Source organism: Rhineura floridana, chromosome 19, assembly GCF_030035675.1.
Source record: "Rhineura floridana isolate rRhiFlo1 chromosome 19, rRhiFlo1.hap2, whole genome shotgun sequence".
Classification (NCBI taxonomy): domain Eukaryota; kingdom Metazoa; phylum Chordata; class Lepidosauria; order Squamata; family Rhineuridae; genus Rhineura; species Rhineura floridana.
Window position 1 is genome coordinate 13,360,532 of NC_084498.1, and position 15,309 is coordinate 13,375,840.

The following is a 15,309-nucleotide window of genomic DNA, read 5'->3' on the forward strand; positions in this document are numbered from 1 at the left end:
CTCCCAAGGAACAACAATACAGAGTGGAGGAAAACAGAGTACAGCTCAACCCTCTCTCCCTCCATCCTACTTTTCCAAAATAGGCATTTCGCAGACGCATCTCTGCAGAATGTATTGATCTCAACACAACATCAAGGGCCTAATAGTGTAGGCCACAGGGGCAAGCTGAAGGGCAGTGGAGACGAGTGGCTCCAATGTCAATCTGTTTCATTTTTTAGTTGGAACTTTCAAGATGCTGTCCAAGGTGCTGAACTCCATTCCCCCAATAGGTTCAGCACCTTGGACAGCTCCTTGAAAGTTAGGACTAAAACAATGAGCAGATTCACTACCCCACTGACACTGCAGCCACCCGTCTCCCCTGCAGAAGGGCCACTAAGTCAAACAACATTATAGTACCAAACACTTTGGAAAGATAGAGAAGTGCATTTTCCCCTCCTGCTTGTATACAAATGTTGGTGGTCCCCTTCCCAATATAAGCTTATATCTATTAGGACCAGTAGAGGCTACCAAGGCAGGACTTTAAGGCAGAATTCCAGAGTCTCATTCCATATAGTGAGTAGGACACCCCAGGTATTGCAGGGCTGGCTTGCCACATTTTGAATTAAGTGAAATAAGAGCCCCTCAACACTGGTCTTTTATTGCACATGTATTCTGCAACATGTTCTTGACCCAATAACAGGGCATTGGTGGTGCATTTAATCTCCTATAGTTTGCTCTGTAATGCTTCTCCAATGGTACCACATTATTGCTGTCAGGAGGGGCTCTAGTGCAACAAAAGCAAGACAAAAATAAACCAGAAAAGTTGGGGTATAGAAAGTTATGGGATTTCAGCAAGAAGCTATGGGATATATGCCGATTCAAAATGAAACAGCATGACTGCCCCAAAGCTATTTGCAGGTGCAAACAGTATTGAAAGCAGGGTTATGTGTGACTTCTCTGATCACATCATCATGAGCGCAAATTATCAGGAATGTGCAATAGGATGTCTGGAGGGGCCCTGAGCCTTACCTCGGACTGATGGGTGGAGCTTCTACCCTTAAAGGGGCCCAGATTGTGGTTCTGCTAAGGCTGCCAAGCTGGAGACCTTGGAGGCAGAACATGGTAATACAACCTTTTCAGAGAAGCACTGGTATCAAGGGGTCTTCAGGTGATGGGACTCCTAAGTTCCATCACCCCAACAGCATCTTGAGGACAAATGATAATGAAAGTGCAATAAAAAGGACATCTGTAGCCCCAAGACATACTGCCATTGTAAAAGAGGGGTGGGCAGGCTTGCAAGTCTACAGCCTAAAGGTACTTAAGCACATCTCTGATTTGGCCTGTATGGAAGATTTGCTGATCAGCCCAAGACCCTCAGATTCTATTCTAAACCCCAGGCAGCATCTTGAAGTGCATATGCAGCTGGCTTCCAAAGGATGAACATATGACTCATCTTCCACAATCAGCTTGACTTATTCCAGAGCACCCTCAACTGTAAGCATGATCCCTTCCTGAATGAAATCATCGAAGTCCTCAGTATTCACAGAGCTATGCTTGGTATCTCCCTAAGTAAGTTTATCTCAACCAGGGCTGGAGTTCCCAAGGGCCACATTCTCTTCTTGGCAACCTTCCAAGGGCCACATGGCAGTGGTGGGCAGGGCCAGAGACAAAAGTAGGCAAAGCAGCAGATGCCACTTCAATCTTTGTACATGCACATGGTCACTCACCCATCTCAATCCTTCATCCAGGGAAGCGAGAGGCATTATCAGAGTTCAAGGGCCAGCCAGGCAAAAATGACTCAAATGAGGTATGAAGTAGGGCTGGTGAGGGGTGTGGCCTGGGCAGAGAGGGTGCCCAATGGCAAACTCAGCTTTTAATATTATGCCATAGCTATAGCCATGCGATGCGTAGAATGGTCCTAAGAGCATAATAAGAGTCCTGCTGGATCAGGCCAATGGCCTGACTAGTCCAACATCCTGTTCTTACGGAGGCCAGCCACATCCCTTTGAAGAGCTCAGCAGCAAGACCTGAGTGCAACAGCACCCCCCACCTGCCATTCCCAGCAACCAGTATTCAGAGGCATACCTCCTCCTAAATAACACTCAGGTAAGAGCAAAAGTATTCACCAACACAAAGCGCTGCAGTGTGGCAGTCTTCTTAATTTAAAGGTCTCCGGGCACAAATTAGCTGCCAGCACTTAAAGAGCATTTGCACAAGATAATTCATACTATTATTGATTGATCAATTATGGACTATTCTGGATGCCCAGGAGAGCACATTAAACTGTCCTCCATATCTGATGAACAGCAAATCTTACTGACTGGCTATGCCAGGAAGATTGTTATCTTTTTCTGCAGAACAGATTTCCAATTGGCTGTGGCTGGAAGACTTATCTTTATCAAAGTGGATTTTAGTTGTATAGTCTAATTCAATCTGACAATGTGTTTTTCTTTTACATTTCCTGTATCCTTACAAGTGCTGAAGCATTCTTAATGTGGCAGCATTCCATAATTCATCCTTTTGAATGTTGAACTCTTGAAAATATTGCTTCAGCACCTAGGGAGAATTCCAATAAAATTGGAAACAAAAGTGGAAATTGCTGATGTTCACTCATTTGTCCCATATTCGGAATGGAAATCAATCCAGCAAATACTAATCAGTATTCACTGTTGTTGTTTTCAAGCCCACAAACAATACACAATTGATTATTGTTTCCCCCCTCATTTAAACTCTGCTTCCTTTGCACTGAAAGGAATGGTGTGGAAATAATTACATCATTAATTATGTTAAATTTGTAACTTATGTAAATTACATTAAATAGCAGATAGTGAGATGAAAAACGCAGTATTTGGCAGAAACTGAAATTCAGCAGAATGGAAACAGCACTGACTGGGATGAAGAGAGGTCGGAACAAAAACCACTGCTTTCTCATATCCCTGCCAACACTGCACTGCCACTGCCCACCCCCCAATATCTACTACGGAGGCAGATACTTCATTCTGCCTAATGGCAGAGCCAGCTCTGAGTAATTAATGGGAAAAGGATGCTGGGGATCTTGGTTGCAAGGTACCGTGGAAGTCATCTAGTCCAGCCCCTGCTCAATGCAGGAATCTTGCAACTGCTTAAACACCTTGTAAAAACAAGTGTATGTGTGAATCCCCCAGATCTATGTATACTGCAAGTGACCCAACACCTACTAGAGCTAATGGGACCTTTTACTGGAGTTAAAACCGCACGTTGTCTAACGTGTGTGATCTACCTACAACCCAACAATAGAGCAGTCAAAAGATAAAATGATAAAATACAGTGAAATTGGAGCAGCATCCAGCTAAATGCATTCATTCAATTGATAGGTCTATAGAAGTTATAAGAGACCCTGTGTTACTCACATCCAAGACTGCATAGACTTTAGATTCTTTGGGCCTTTACGTTTAAAGGTCATAATTGGTGGGACAAATAAATAAAACAATTCACATTCCACTATGTGTGTTTTTTTATGTTTTCTTAGTCTTTTAAAGTGTATTTCACGCTTGTAACATGCAGCAGTGTTTAACTTTCTGAATGCTGATTTGTTTTGTTTTGTTGCTGAGGACCATTGGCATGAACTTGAACAGAACTGTGAACTGAATATTCATTTTGCAAAGGGATGATTGTGAACTGGAAAGTTCCTTTTTGGGCATATTGAACTTAAACTAGAACTAGGCCCCATCTGCACTATATATTTAAAGCACTCTTATACCACTTTAAACAGGAATGGATTCCCCCAAAGAATCCTGGAAACTGTAGTCTGTTAAGGGGTGCTGGGAGTTGTTAGGAGACCCTTATTCCCCTCACAGAGCTACAATTCCCAGAGTAGTTTAACAGTCAATTCCTCTTCCCAGGGAACACAGTGAACTGCAAATCTATAAGGGTATGTAAGTGGTATGGCATTGCTTTACATGTATAGTGCAGGCAGGACCCTAGTTCCTTAATAAATGAACTCTCCAAGCTCTGCCCATAACTGCATACAAGGGTCAAACCAGATGCATGCTCACCCAGGAACAATATCAGCAATCTGCCAGCTAAGGGGGGGGGGGCTCTTTAAGGAGAAGAATAGCCCCTCCCCACATGCTTTATAGGTGAACTGGCAAGCATATGTTCAATAAACACACATCTGACATCCTAAATCAACATCTGAATAGCCCCAACTTGCCAGCACAAGCCTCATCAGTGGGCAAAAGCCTGTGGTAGACAGAGTTATGAGCACAGATCAACATGCTGGAGTAATTCCGAGTGTCCTCGGGTGACCTCCAGCCAGTGACGCATCTGTGACCTTTGAAAATTACTGATGTATTAAAAGCAAGCTAAGGAGATCAGTCTCAGTTAGCAGTAGCTGTTACTGGCAAAAGAGAAAAGACCTAGTCAAAGGACCACCACCCCTGAAAGACCAACCCAAAATATTCACATGTGTTGGTTTGGGAAACATACAACTGAAGCAATACTCCAACAAGGCAAGAGAAACATAGTCTGAAATTAGAAGTGGGAACAGAGAACATTGATCCTTCAACAATATTCTTGAATTCCGAGATTATTATTTCCTCTGGAGTCTTAAAAAGGCAAAGGGAACAGACATCTGCAAGTTTAACAACAGAGTTGGGGAACCCTTTTCAGCTCAAGGGCCGTATTCACTTCTGGGCAAACTTCCAAGGGCCACATGCCAGTGGAGGGTGGGTACAGATGCAAAACTTGACAGAGCAATGAATGTACATCTCTACCTTTGTACAGTGAGCTAGTTTATATATACTCTCCCTCACCCCTCCTCTCCTTCCTCCAGACAATCAATCAAGGAGCATTATCAGAGGGTCCAAGGCAGGGACAGTGTGGTGTGTGGTCTGGGGGAAGTCCCAAGGGCCAGACAGAGATAGGCCTCTGAGCCTGATGTTCCCTACCTCGGATTTACAAGGCGGGGTCTCTCTCTCTTTCTCTCTCTCTCTCTCTCTCTCTCTCTCTCTCTCTCTCAATAACGAAAGATGTAAAACTCCTAGAAAGTTTACAGGAGATCTTGCTAAGTCTTTCTTATTGAGACACCAAAAACAATAGAGAGCTTTACAGCACCTTATAGACTAACAAATTTATTATGGCACACACTTTTATGGACTATAGTCTGCTGTATCAGATGCAGGAAATGTTATCCTGAGATACATCAATTCAGTGGAGACTGGTGGCTCTAATCTGGTCAGTGAGGCAGTGATTCCCTCCAGATCTTAGTCCAAATTTCAAGGAGCTATCCGAGGTGCTGAAACTTATTCCCAAAATAGGTTGAGCACTTTGGACAGCTCCTTGAAAGTTTGGACTAAAGCCCGGAGTGGATTCATTGCTCCACTGACATCAGAGCCACCAGTCTCCACTGTATCTTTATGTATGTATGTATGTACCTACCTACCTACCTACACACACACTTTTTTGGGGGGGAAGGGGACTATAAAAAGTGAGGCCAGAGGGGAATGAAATGCAATAAGGTACAGAGAATAAAGTTGGGGAATATAGATTTAATGCCAAACAATGGATTGTTGTTATATGTGACTCACTCATTATGATTAGGGATGGGGGGACAAATTTGATTCCATTCGCATTTAAAGCAGAATTTATCAAATTTGCATTTTCTAAAACACAGCCTTCCTTCAAAATTCTCAGTCATCTGAATTTTGTGATGCAGTTCTCCAACCAGACAATGTTTACAAAAATGCATATATTAGGGGGAAATGTGCATAAAAATGAATATCTCAGTGAAAAATGCATGATATTAGAAACTGATTGCAAAAATTTAGACATTAGTCAAAACTGCATACAACACAACCGCATGTGTTTAGTAGGAGATATTCATACTAAAACGCTGGAGAATTTTCATGAGGATTTTTTAAAAAAACGCAAATGGCTACAGAAATGTAGAGAACTGAATTTCAGATTGGAAAAACGAGAACCTGAGAGAACTGAAATTAGTAGATCTTCCCATCCCTCAGAATGGTTGAATTTAGCTTCTGGAGCTTTCTAGAAATGAACAAATCTTTCCAAACGTTCCATGGACTGTTTTGAATCAAAGCACTTGCTCTTACCTTTGCCTAAGGAAGTGGCAATTCCGTTCATTAACCGGGATAGGGATTTGCTAGGGGAGCTGGGGATATCTGTGGATGCCAAGGAATTACTAGTCAAGAGATCAATCTTCCCAGCTTGCTGACGAAACCTTTCCAGTTCCTTGGAGAGGAGGTTAAACTGCTCGCCTTGCGTCCGACATTTCTCCTCTAGCTCGCGAACCTTGGCCTGGGCAAATTGAGAACACCAAAACTGAGAACAGCGAAGTGGAATCACATCATTTGGACAACATTTTTTTCTGGGGGTCGGTGGGCTGAGTGTGATTATATGCACATGGGCATCAGGATATCAAGGCTCTGGAGTGCCCCCCCTTTTTCTGTTCTCACAGGCATTCCCAGGCACACCTTCACATGAAGAAATGGAATCCCTATGTAAACTTGATTATCTCTACCTAAGGCTCAGTTTAAAAGCTCAGCAGACACCATGCAGTCATCTGTAGGAAGCACGTGGGCTTGGATTCCAGCCAGAATTGCATTTAGGTGCCAATTATATCAGTTCTTATGATGTGCATAAGGATGGAGGAGAAATTCAATTCCGTTCACATTTAAAAGAGAACCTAATTTGTCTGTGGCAGCCCCTACGTTGTGGAAATCCCATCCCACAGAGGTACATCTGGCAACTTCACTGCACAATTTCCAGTGAATGTTGAAGATGCCTCTCTTTACTCTGGCCTTTGACATCTGAGATGTATATTTTTAGAACCCCCCCTAATTTTTTGTGATGTGATTTTAGATTGTTTTTAATGATGTATTTTAAACTGTTGTGACTTACCCTGGGACCTTTGGGAGAAGAGCAGGCAATAAAGTATTATTATTATTATTATTATTATTATTATTATTATCACTTTCCAAAACAATGTGGGAACCAAAACATAGCCATCCTTCTAAATTTGTCAGTTTTCCAACCAAGTAATGTGTACAAAAATGCATTTACTGAGGTAAAATATGCATCAAAAAGTACATATCAGTGAAAATAACAAGCAAAATTCCCTATATTAGGAAAAAATCCTTAGCAAAAATGTGTACGTTAGGGAAATTCCATACAATGTGTGCATTAGGAGAAATTTGCACTAAAATGCTAATGCATTTTCATGAGGACTTTAACAAAATTGCAAACTGATGTGGAAATATGAAGAACTGAAGTTAAAATTGGAAAAATGAGAAACCATAATTGACAGACTCACCCATCCCTACATGTATGGGATCACATATGGCTCAAAGGGGTTGCCGCTATCATACAGATTGCACTGCAGTTGCATATAATCTCTGTGTGGAAGCATCACTTAATATTCAAAGTGATGGAAGTTAACCTTCAAACCTCTAAACTAGCCTTTCCCAACCTTTGGGTCCCCAGATGTTGTTGGACTACAACTCCCATCAGCCCCAGTCAGCATGGCCAATAGTCAGGGATGATGGATATTATAGTCCAGTAACATCTGGGGACCCAAAGGTTGGGAAAGGCTGCTCTAAACAGTTTGGGGCCAAGTTAATGAAAGAATCATCTTCACCTGCATGTTAAGATCACCTGCACAGGCACTAAGTTGACAGGCACAAGAGACGTGACCTTTTCAGAGATGGCCCCACAGTTATGGAGCTCTCTTCCAGCTGAACTATGCATGGCCCCTAAACTGTAGGCATTCAAACAGATCTTAAAAGCTTACCTGTTCCAGGCTGCCTTTCTTTAACTCGTGTGTGTTGGTTCTTGACACTATGAGCTCTCTTAAAATAGTGTGTCCATATGATTTGAGTCTTCTAAAGTAGAGAAATGTGTGGATCTCCAGATGTCATTGAACTCCAAGTCCCATCAGCCCCAGACACATGACTGATGGTCAGGGATGATGGGTCTTGTAATCCAGTAACATCTGGAGGGCCACAGCATCCCTGCCCCTCTTCTAAAATATATTTGTTTCTCATATCATTGTCTAAACTACTTTGTGTATACTATACCCTAAAAAGATGGGCTATAAATGCTTTTAAATATGTAACTAAGTGTTGTATCCAATGTTAATCATACTTACAGTGGGTCCACTGAAATTAATAGACATAACTTAGGTCCATTCATTTCAGGGGATTTACTCAGAGTAGGACTGGCACTGGAGACAACTCTAAAGAAATATAAATTGCATCTCCATGTGCTCCCAGGTAAATGTTAGCAAACCTTCCACCAGGTTTACATAATTACATTTGTCCACATGAATGCATGCCTGAGAACAGCCAAGACTGTACTCCTGGACAGAAAGAAATAAGTATGGTGTAAATGGTGTGTATAGGATTGCACCCAAATACATAAATAAATGAATGTTGATGGGTTGTAGAACCCATATTTTCTTTTTGCGTAATTCTAGTTCTGCATTGGTGCAGAATGTTGGGGTGTTTTGTTTTAGCACACACACTCCATTGGATGTAAGGTACTGCCTTTGGAAGGAATGAGGACAAGGGTCCATTTGGCCAAGCACTCTCTTTCCTCAAGGGGCCAGAGGAAGCCTTTTCCAGCCCTACAAACTGTAGTTGCCAGATACTGAAGCTGGGATTTCATTATGGCAAGGAATATGCAGCTAGATTATGCTCTACTGCTGTTAAACTACAGTCCTACTGGCAAGGCCACTTACTGGAAGCCAGATCCACAGCAAAGAGGCAATCTGATCTCGTCATTAAGCACCTAGACTGCTGCTCACCATGCTGTGGCACATGGAAAGAGATGGATGAGCTTTTAAGCTGTAGTCCAGGTATGTGGCGACGCACCTAAGTATTTATTTTACTGTAAAATCAGTTCTTATTGGAATGTATTCTCACAACTTCATATAGATTAGGGGGGGTTGTGTTTATTAACCATGGTACCAAATCTGCAATTCTAATGCCACTTACCTGGGAGTAAGCCCCACTGACGTCAACAGGATTTACTTCTGAGTAGACATGGTTAGGATTACACTGCTAGAATGGAGCCACTATGCTCAGGAAGAGGTTAGCTCTGAATTGTCAGGTGTTGAGGTCAAACAAGAAGGAAATTATTATGTCTCCACATATGCTAGAATGTCTGAATGCTGGAGGGCTGGACTAGATGGGCCTTTTGGTCTGATCCTACAAGGCAATTCTTATTCTTCTGGCCAAAAGGCAGCATAGAAATAAACTTTAATAATAATAATAATAATAATAATAATAATAATAATAATAATAATAATAATAATGATGATGATGATGATGATGATGATGATGATGATGATGATGATGATGATGATGATGATGATGATGATGATGATGACCACTTGCCCTGTTAACTACTACACTACGTCAACACAATACTGTGAACCTATATTCAAGAGTCCACATTCCAGAAAATGTTTAGTAGCTCTTTTTAAATACAAACAAACAAAAGGTGACTAAATTACTTTGCTCAATGCTTCTGGCTGGAATGGGAAGCAACGTGAACTTGAAGCAGAGAGGCTTTGATTGTGCCTAAAATTCTAGTCTGTTTTTCTCTCTCTCCCAAACTCAGAAAAGCAAAGCTGTTGGGTAGATCTCTGAGTAGAACCCAAGAACCCCACAGCAAAAGTTGAACCCGGCTCCCTTGTGTTGGGCCTCCTCTCCTCCTCCTCACAGTCACTGCAGCCCATTTCACTTACCCCTGAGTCCAATCTACGCAACCACCCAGAGGGAGTGGACACAAGTGCAGGAGCCTGCACCGACGCCTGGCTCTTATCCTTGCCTGGATGCTTGGAAAGGGCAGATAAACTCAGTGACAGCAAAGAAGGAGAGGGGCAACAGGGACAGGAGGTTTGGTGTGTGTGTGCTTGGCCGCAGACCCCCTGCAGGGCTGTGGACTTAGGCAGGTGCCCAACAGTGTTGACACTGCCCCTGATTTAACTTTAACCTCCTTTCCTCTCCCGTTGTATACACTTTTAAATGTTGTGTTTTAAAATTGTTGTAACCTGCCTTGGGACATTTGGGTGAAGGGCAGGTAATAAATGATGACGATGATGATAAGTCAGGAGTCACCAGCGTGGTGCCCATTGGTATGCATGTGCCCACAGAGGCCTTTCCTGGCTCATACTAGTCCCCTGAAATTCAGCTCACACTGAAATTAAGCATGAAAAAAGCACTGTGTAGTAGTAATGCATGCTTGGTTGCAGTGTGTGTGTGCTTCTCTAGCTTGCAAATGTGCCCAAAAAGGTTGGCAAGCCCTGACCTAAGTAAAGCAGCCTTGATTACAGAATTTCAATTATGTATGGATAGAGATGTGAAGGCTTGGGGGGGGGGGACAGAATTTTTTTCCCCATACTTTCATACATCTCTAATGTATGGCTCTTATAATTGATTTTATACTTGTAAAATGCTTGAAAGTTTTTCTGGCATGTAACTGGTAGTAGTAGTAGCAATGAATGATGCAGAGGGGGGCAACGGCCTCAAGCAACAGGTGCAGGTGAGAACCCCCTGACTGTTCTTCCCAAACTCCTTGGCCATTTCTCTGTTGGAGGCCAGAGCTGTCCTGGAGCTCTAAATTAGCCTGCTGCCCTCAAGTGTAGTGGATGAGGCCAGTCAGCTTCTGTACATGGACTGGGGAGGGGGGTGCTATCGTGTACTTCACCTAAGGCAGCAAAGTGTCTTGGGCCAGCTCTGACTGAGACCATGCTGTGTACGCCAAACGAAATATATCTTTCTACAAGACCAGCCTCACATTCCATCTTGAATTGTTTTGCCTAGAGCAGCCTTTTCCAACTAGTGGGACACCAGATGTTGTTGGACCACAATTCCCATCTTTCCTGACCATTGGCAATGCTGGCTGAGGCTGATGGGAGTTGTGGTCCAACAGCATCTGGTGGCCCACTAGTTGCGAAAGGCTGGCCTAGGGCATCTTGAGGTGGGGCAAGAGGCGAAGAAGAGGAAGAGTTTCCTATGGATGGGCTTGCTCCTTGGGAAATCTAGAGTAGACTCAAACATCTGGAGCGAAGCATCTGCTCTATGGTAGTGACAGCTGAGCCAGTAGCAGAAGCAGGCAAAACAACCGCAGGAGGAGCAACTTCCTGGGTGGATTGTCTGAGCTGAGAGCCTTACTCCAACATTGGATTCTATGCATGGGGAAGGTCTAAGAATGTTATGCCAAGATTTCATCCCTCTCCCCACCAAAAGAAGCTCAGCCTTGTCTCCTTTGACAGGTAGCAGACCTCCAGAGTCTCCGACAAGAGGACTTTTCCACCTCGCCATGTGAGATTCTTTTTCAATTGGAGATGCCAGGGCTGCACCTGTAATGACCATGCCTGCAAAGCATGTGCTCTGCCCCTCAGTTTCTGGTCCTTCTCCTAAGACAGAGGTGGAGGATTTGTGGCTTTCAATGTTCCTGGACTCCATCTCCCATCAACCCTGACTACTGGTCAATGCTGGCTGGGGCTGATGGGAGTTGAAGTCCAACCATGTCAGGAAGGCCCAGGTTCCCCAGCCGTTCTCTATGGGAAGTAAAAGCTATTTCCCCATGGCAGGGATGGAAAATTTGTGGCCTTCCAGATGCTGTAGGACTCCATCAACCTTTTGAGGGATGATGGGAGTTGGAATCCAACAGTATCTGCAGGATCTCAGGTTCCTCATCACTAACTTAGCCCTTTGGAGTGAACAAACATCTTTGCAAGTGTTATCTCACCAATAATTACAACAAACCTGTAAGGCAGGTCAGTATTACTAATTCCATGTTTTCTTCTGGATGTAACTGTGACTTGCCGCAGGTGACACCATCCCTGTAGCTGGAGACCAGGGAAGATTATTTGCTCATCTAGCCCAGTATCGTCAGACAGCAGCTCTCCAGGGTTTCAGGAAGAGAGCCGTCTTCCATGCAACCTGCTCCTTTTAACTAGAGCTGGCCTGGGACTGAATCTGGGGCCTTCTGCATGCAAAACATGTGCTTAACCATCGGCCTATGGACCCTCTTAAGATCAGAGGGTGGAGTGAGGGTTTGTGTGTGCGTGCGTGGTGCAAAAGCCATGGGGATAGTGGGATGGGAGACGTGCAAAGTACCAAAACTTATTCCCTAGTACACAGAGGGCTGCATTTGGAACCTTTCTAGATTCTAAATGGAGAATTGCACAGCTGTATTTTTAGTGTGATGGCTAGGAGCAAACAAAGCTGCCTTATACTGAGCCAGATCACTAGCCCATCTAGCTCAGTATTGTCAAGAGTGACAAGCAGCAACTCTACAGGGCTTCAGACAGGGTCCTCTCCCAGTCCTGCCTGGAGATACCAGGGATTGGACCTGACACCTTCTGTGAGCACAGCTAAGGCTCTGTGGATACGTAGCTATACTTGACGACAGTCAGGGAGATTTTATCAGACTGGGTATTTCTTTCTCCTAGCCGTTGCTGATTGCTTTCATCCCACCTGCCCCAAAGCATCTTGGGACATGTTATAGTAGTGTCTAGGGTGGTCATGTATCCTACTTTACAGAGAATGGTTCTTTATTTGAGGGGCAGTCAGAGGACAGTCCTCTGTTTGAAGAAGTCATCTATTTGAAGGCCTGCCCAGTCCAAGTCCAGTTTAAAGATAAAGAATTCTAAGTATGGAAAGCATGAGTGGCCTTGATGTTGCCCATCAACCGTGAGCACCTAGACTAGACTGACACAGGTCACCTGGTCACAGTCTTCCCCGTTATGGTGAGATGTATTTTCTATTTAAATAATCATAATCCTTTCTAAATTTGCATCTAAAGATATAAATCACCATATGCACATCTTATGCAAACCTGCATCCTCTTTTGCAGTGATGCGTAGGTGGCCACCTGAGCAGAGTTTGACTATTGGGTCCCAATTAAATCAGAGACCATTCCCACAATTAACAATTGAAACAATGAGATAATTAACCAACCATCTGGCCAGGTAACCTGAATTCAGACAAATCCACACACAAAACCTGGAAATTACTACTTTGCATGAAAGTTTTGAACCATTCTTACTTGACATGCTCATAATACAGGTAGTCGGAATCAAAAGGTGGGCCTAAACATTTGATATTAATGTGCCAAGGTTCACCAGGATACACCAGGGGCTTTGATTCACCAGCCCTGCCCTATGGTATCTCTATCAGAAACTAAACACACTTTGGGAACAATGGTTCAATTGCATGTGCCTTTCATGCAAAGGGAGGTAGCAATTGGTGTGGAGTTGAGGGAAAGAAGGGAGGTAGGGGAGATTTGGATTCCCGACTGAAATACCTGCATGCTGTCCAAGGTGTTCTGGATGAAGAGCAAAGCAATATATACAAAAAACACAGGGAGGGAGGAGAAAAAGATGTGGAATAAAAGAAAGGTGTTTTTTTTTAAAAAAGCTGAACAACAACAGATTAGACACACTTTTTTGCACATTTCAAACCAACATATATATTGAGCGTATCTACGCCACATGTTTCAAATCCAGTTTAAATATTGCAGTTTGCTGCAAAGTATCCTGGGGACTGTAGTTTGGTAAGAGTGCTGGCGTCCCTTTGTCCAAAGTCCCCAGACCCTCACAGTGGAAAGTTTCCCCCTCTGCTTCAAGAGGCATGGGGATACGGCAATCTACCGTTAGGTGGGCCACCATGTTTTCCCAGGATGCCTCAGTTGGCAGAATGGCACATCGTGGCATAGTGTCACTCCAACAGAGGCATGGCATTAAAAGGTGGCAGCCCCAACTAGTGGGAGCTGCCACATTCTCTCCTGCCCCTCACCGCAATGCTGCCTCCAGAGCAATGGTACGTCATGATGTAGTGTTTTTGCAGATTCAGGAACTGGGGGCCTGGTGCTTCCCCTGACTGCTTGTTGCAGCAGCTTCACACCATTTGAAGGGCTCAGACAAGCCAGAAGCAGGGTGATGGTGGGCAGTGGTGGCTGGTGTCCATTGGCACAGGCAGGGCAGAAGTCAGAGAGGCCAACAGGAGGGGGAACCAGAGCCAAGGACAGGCAGAGCCAACTCATTCTGGTTTGTCCCCATCCTCTTCCCTGCTCTGTTCTTCAAAGAAAACATTGAGGAGAAAGCTGAAAGGCAGCACCACTCCCTTGGGCTGGTTGTTAAATAAGAAGGCAAGACAGGTGGAGGCAGGTTGGTGGGGCAGTGCCCCATTCACCCTAATGGGACCAGCCTCCTTTGGCTGGAAAGATGCTGCCTCTGCTGTTTTTCTTAGTTACTAAACCACTTTGTCTTGAGAATATTGCAGCTTTCTCCTGCCCCTCAAGAAACTCAAAAATGCCATTTCATTTTTGCAGCCTGCAAATGCAAAAGCTGCATTCTTTTCCACAGCACTACACAGAACAATTCCTCGAGTTTCTTGATAGGGAACTACGAGAGTTGAGTTCAACACACAATTGAAACTGAGGGGTTGTTTCTTAGAATGAGTAACGTAGATATGCCGACTGAAACACTTATCATACTTTAGAAAAAGATAGAAAGAAATAGCATGCATTAACAGCAATCACATTGGCATACATCTGAGGGGGAAAATCAATATTACTGCTGATTTGCAATCTCAACAGGCCAATTAAATAAACATAAAGGGGTGGAAATTAATAAGCTAAAGGCGATGTGAGATCAATAAACAAATCACAAAGGGGAGAAATAGCAGAAAATCCAGGTGAAATTGGAATTTCAAGAAGGATAAATGACCTCTTTGCTGCTTTACCACTCTTCTCACCTTGGGCAAACTCATGTCTTCTTGCATATGTTAAGGGTTCGGTATTTTATATGATGTGGCCTCAAAAAAAATCAATTTGAATATACTTGGTGGAGGCTAATGGCCTGTATCCACCATTCTCTGTCCACTAGCGCAAGAGCTCTTACCCAATCAGATGGGTGAGTTTTAATGCTGTGCAGCACAGGAATCCAACCCAACAGTTGCGCTAGCAGAAACTCGTTGCCAGGAACCTGCTTATTTATTCTCTTGAGCAACAACATGCTACTAGCACAAAACATTTTGTCAGCAGCACAAGTATACCATTAAGTGACTTTAACTTAGCATTATGTTGGACACAACCCATTTAAATCACACAGATAACATTTTGCATGAAAACCTTTAAGGAAAGGAAGAAAAACCTAAAACCTTGGTTGGCAACTAGGATTGGTGACATTGATTCTGCCCTCAAGGGCCAAAACCAGCTGTCAAATCCTCTCCTCCTCCAGCATTAAGAGCAACAGAGACTTTGGCAGGGCTCTCCTCATTACATACCTCAGTTGCTGTCTTTCATTATTCTGCCTGC

At 43.6% G+C, this 15,309-nt stretch overlaps 1 protein-coding gene across 13 annotated transcripts in view; it reads right to left on the minus strand.

Moving 5' to 3' along the window:
* Positions 1-15,309, minus strand: part of RIMBP2 (RIMS binding protein 2) — a 274,019-nt gene that overhangs the window by 61,563 nt on the left and 197,147 nt on the right. For 9 of the 13 annotated variants that reach the window (XM_061602672.1, XM_061602664.1, XM_061602667.1 and 6 more), the window contains 2 exons: positions 13,297-13,317; positions 6,072-6,276 (listed from right to left, as the gene is read on the minus strand). In XM_061602672.1, coding sequence (XP_061458656.1) covers positions 6,072-6,276; positions 13,297-13,317 — 226 coding nt within the window. The remainder of the gene's footprint in view (positions 1-6,071; positions 6,277-13,296; positions 13,318-15,309) is intronic. The other 4 variants (XM_061602674.1, XM_061602665.1, XM_061602677.1 and 1 more) reach the window with 1 other exon arrangement.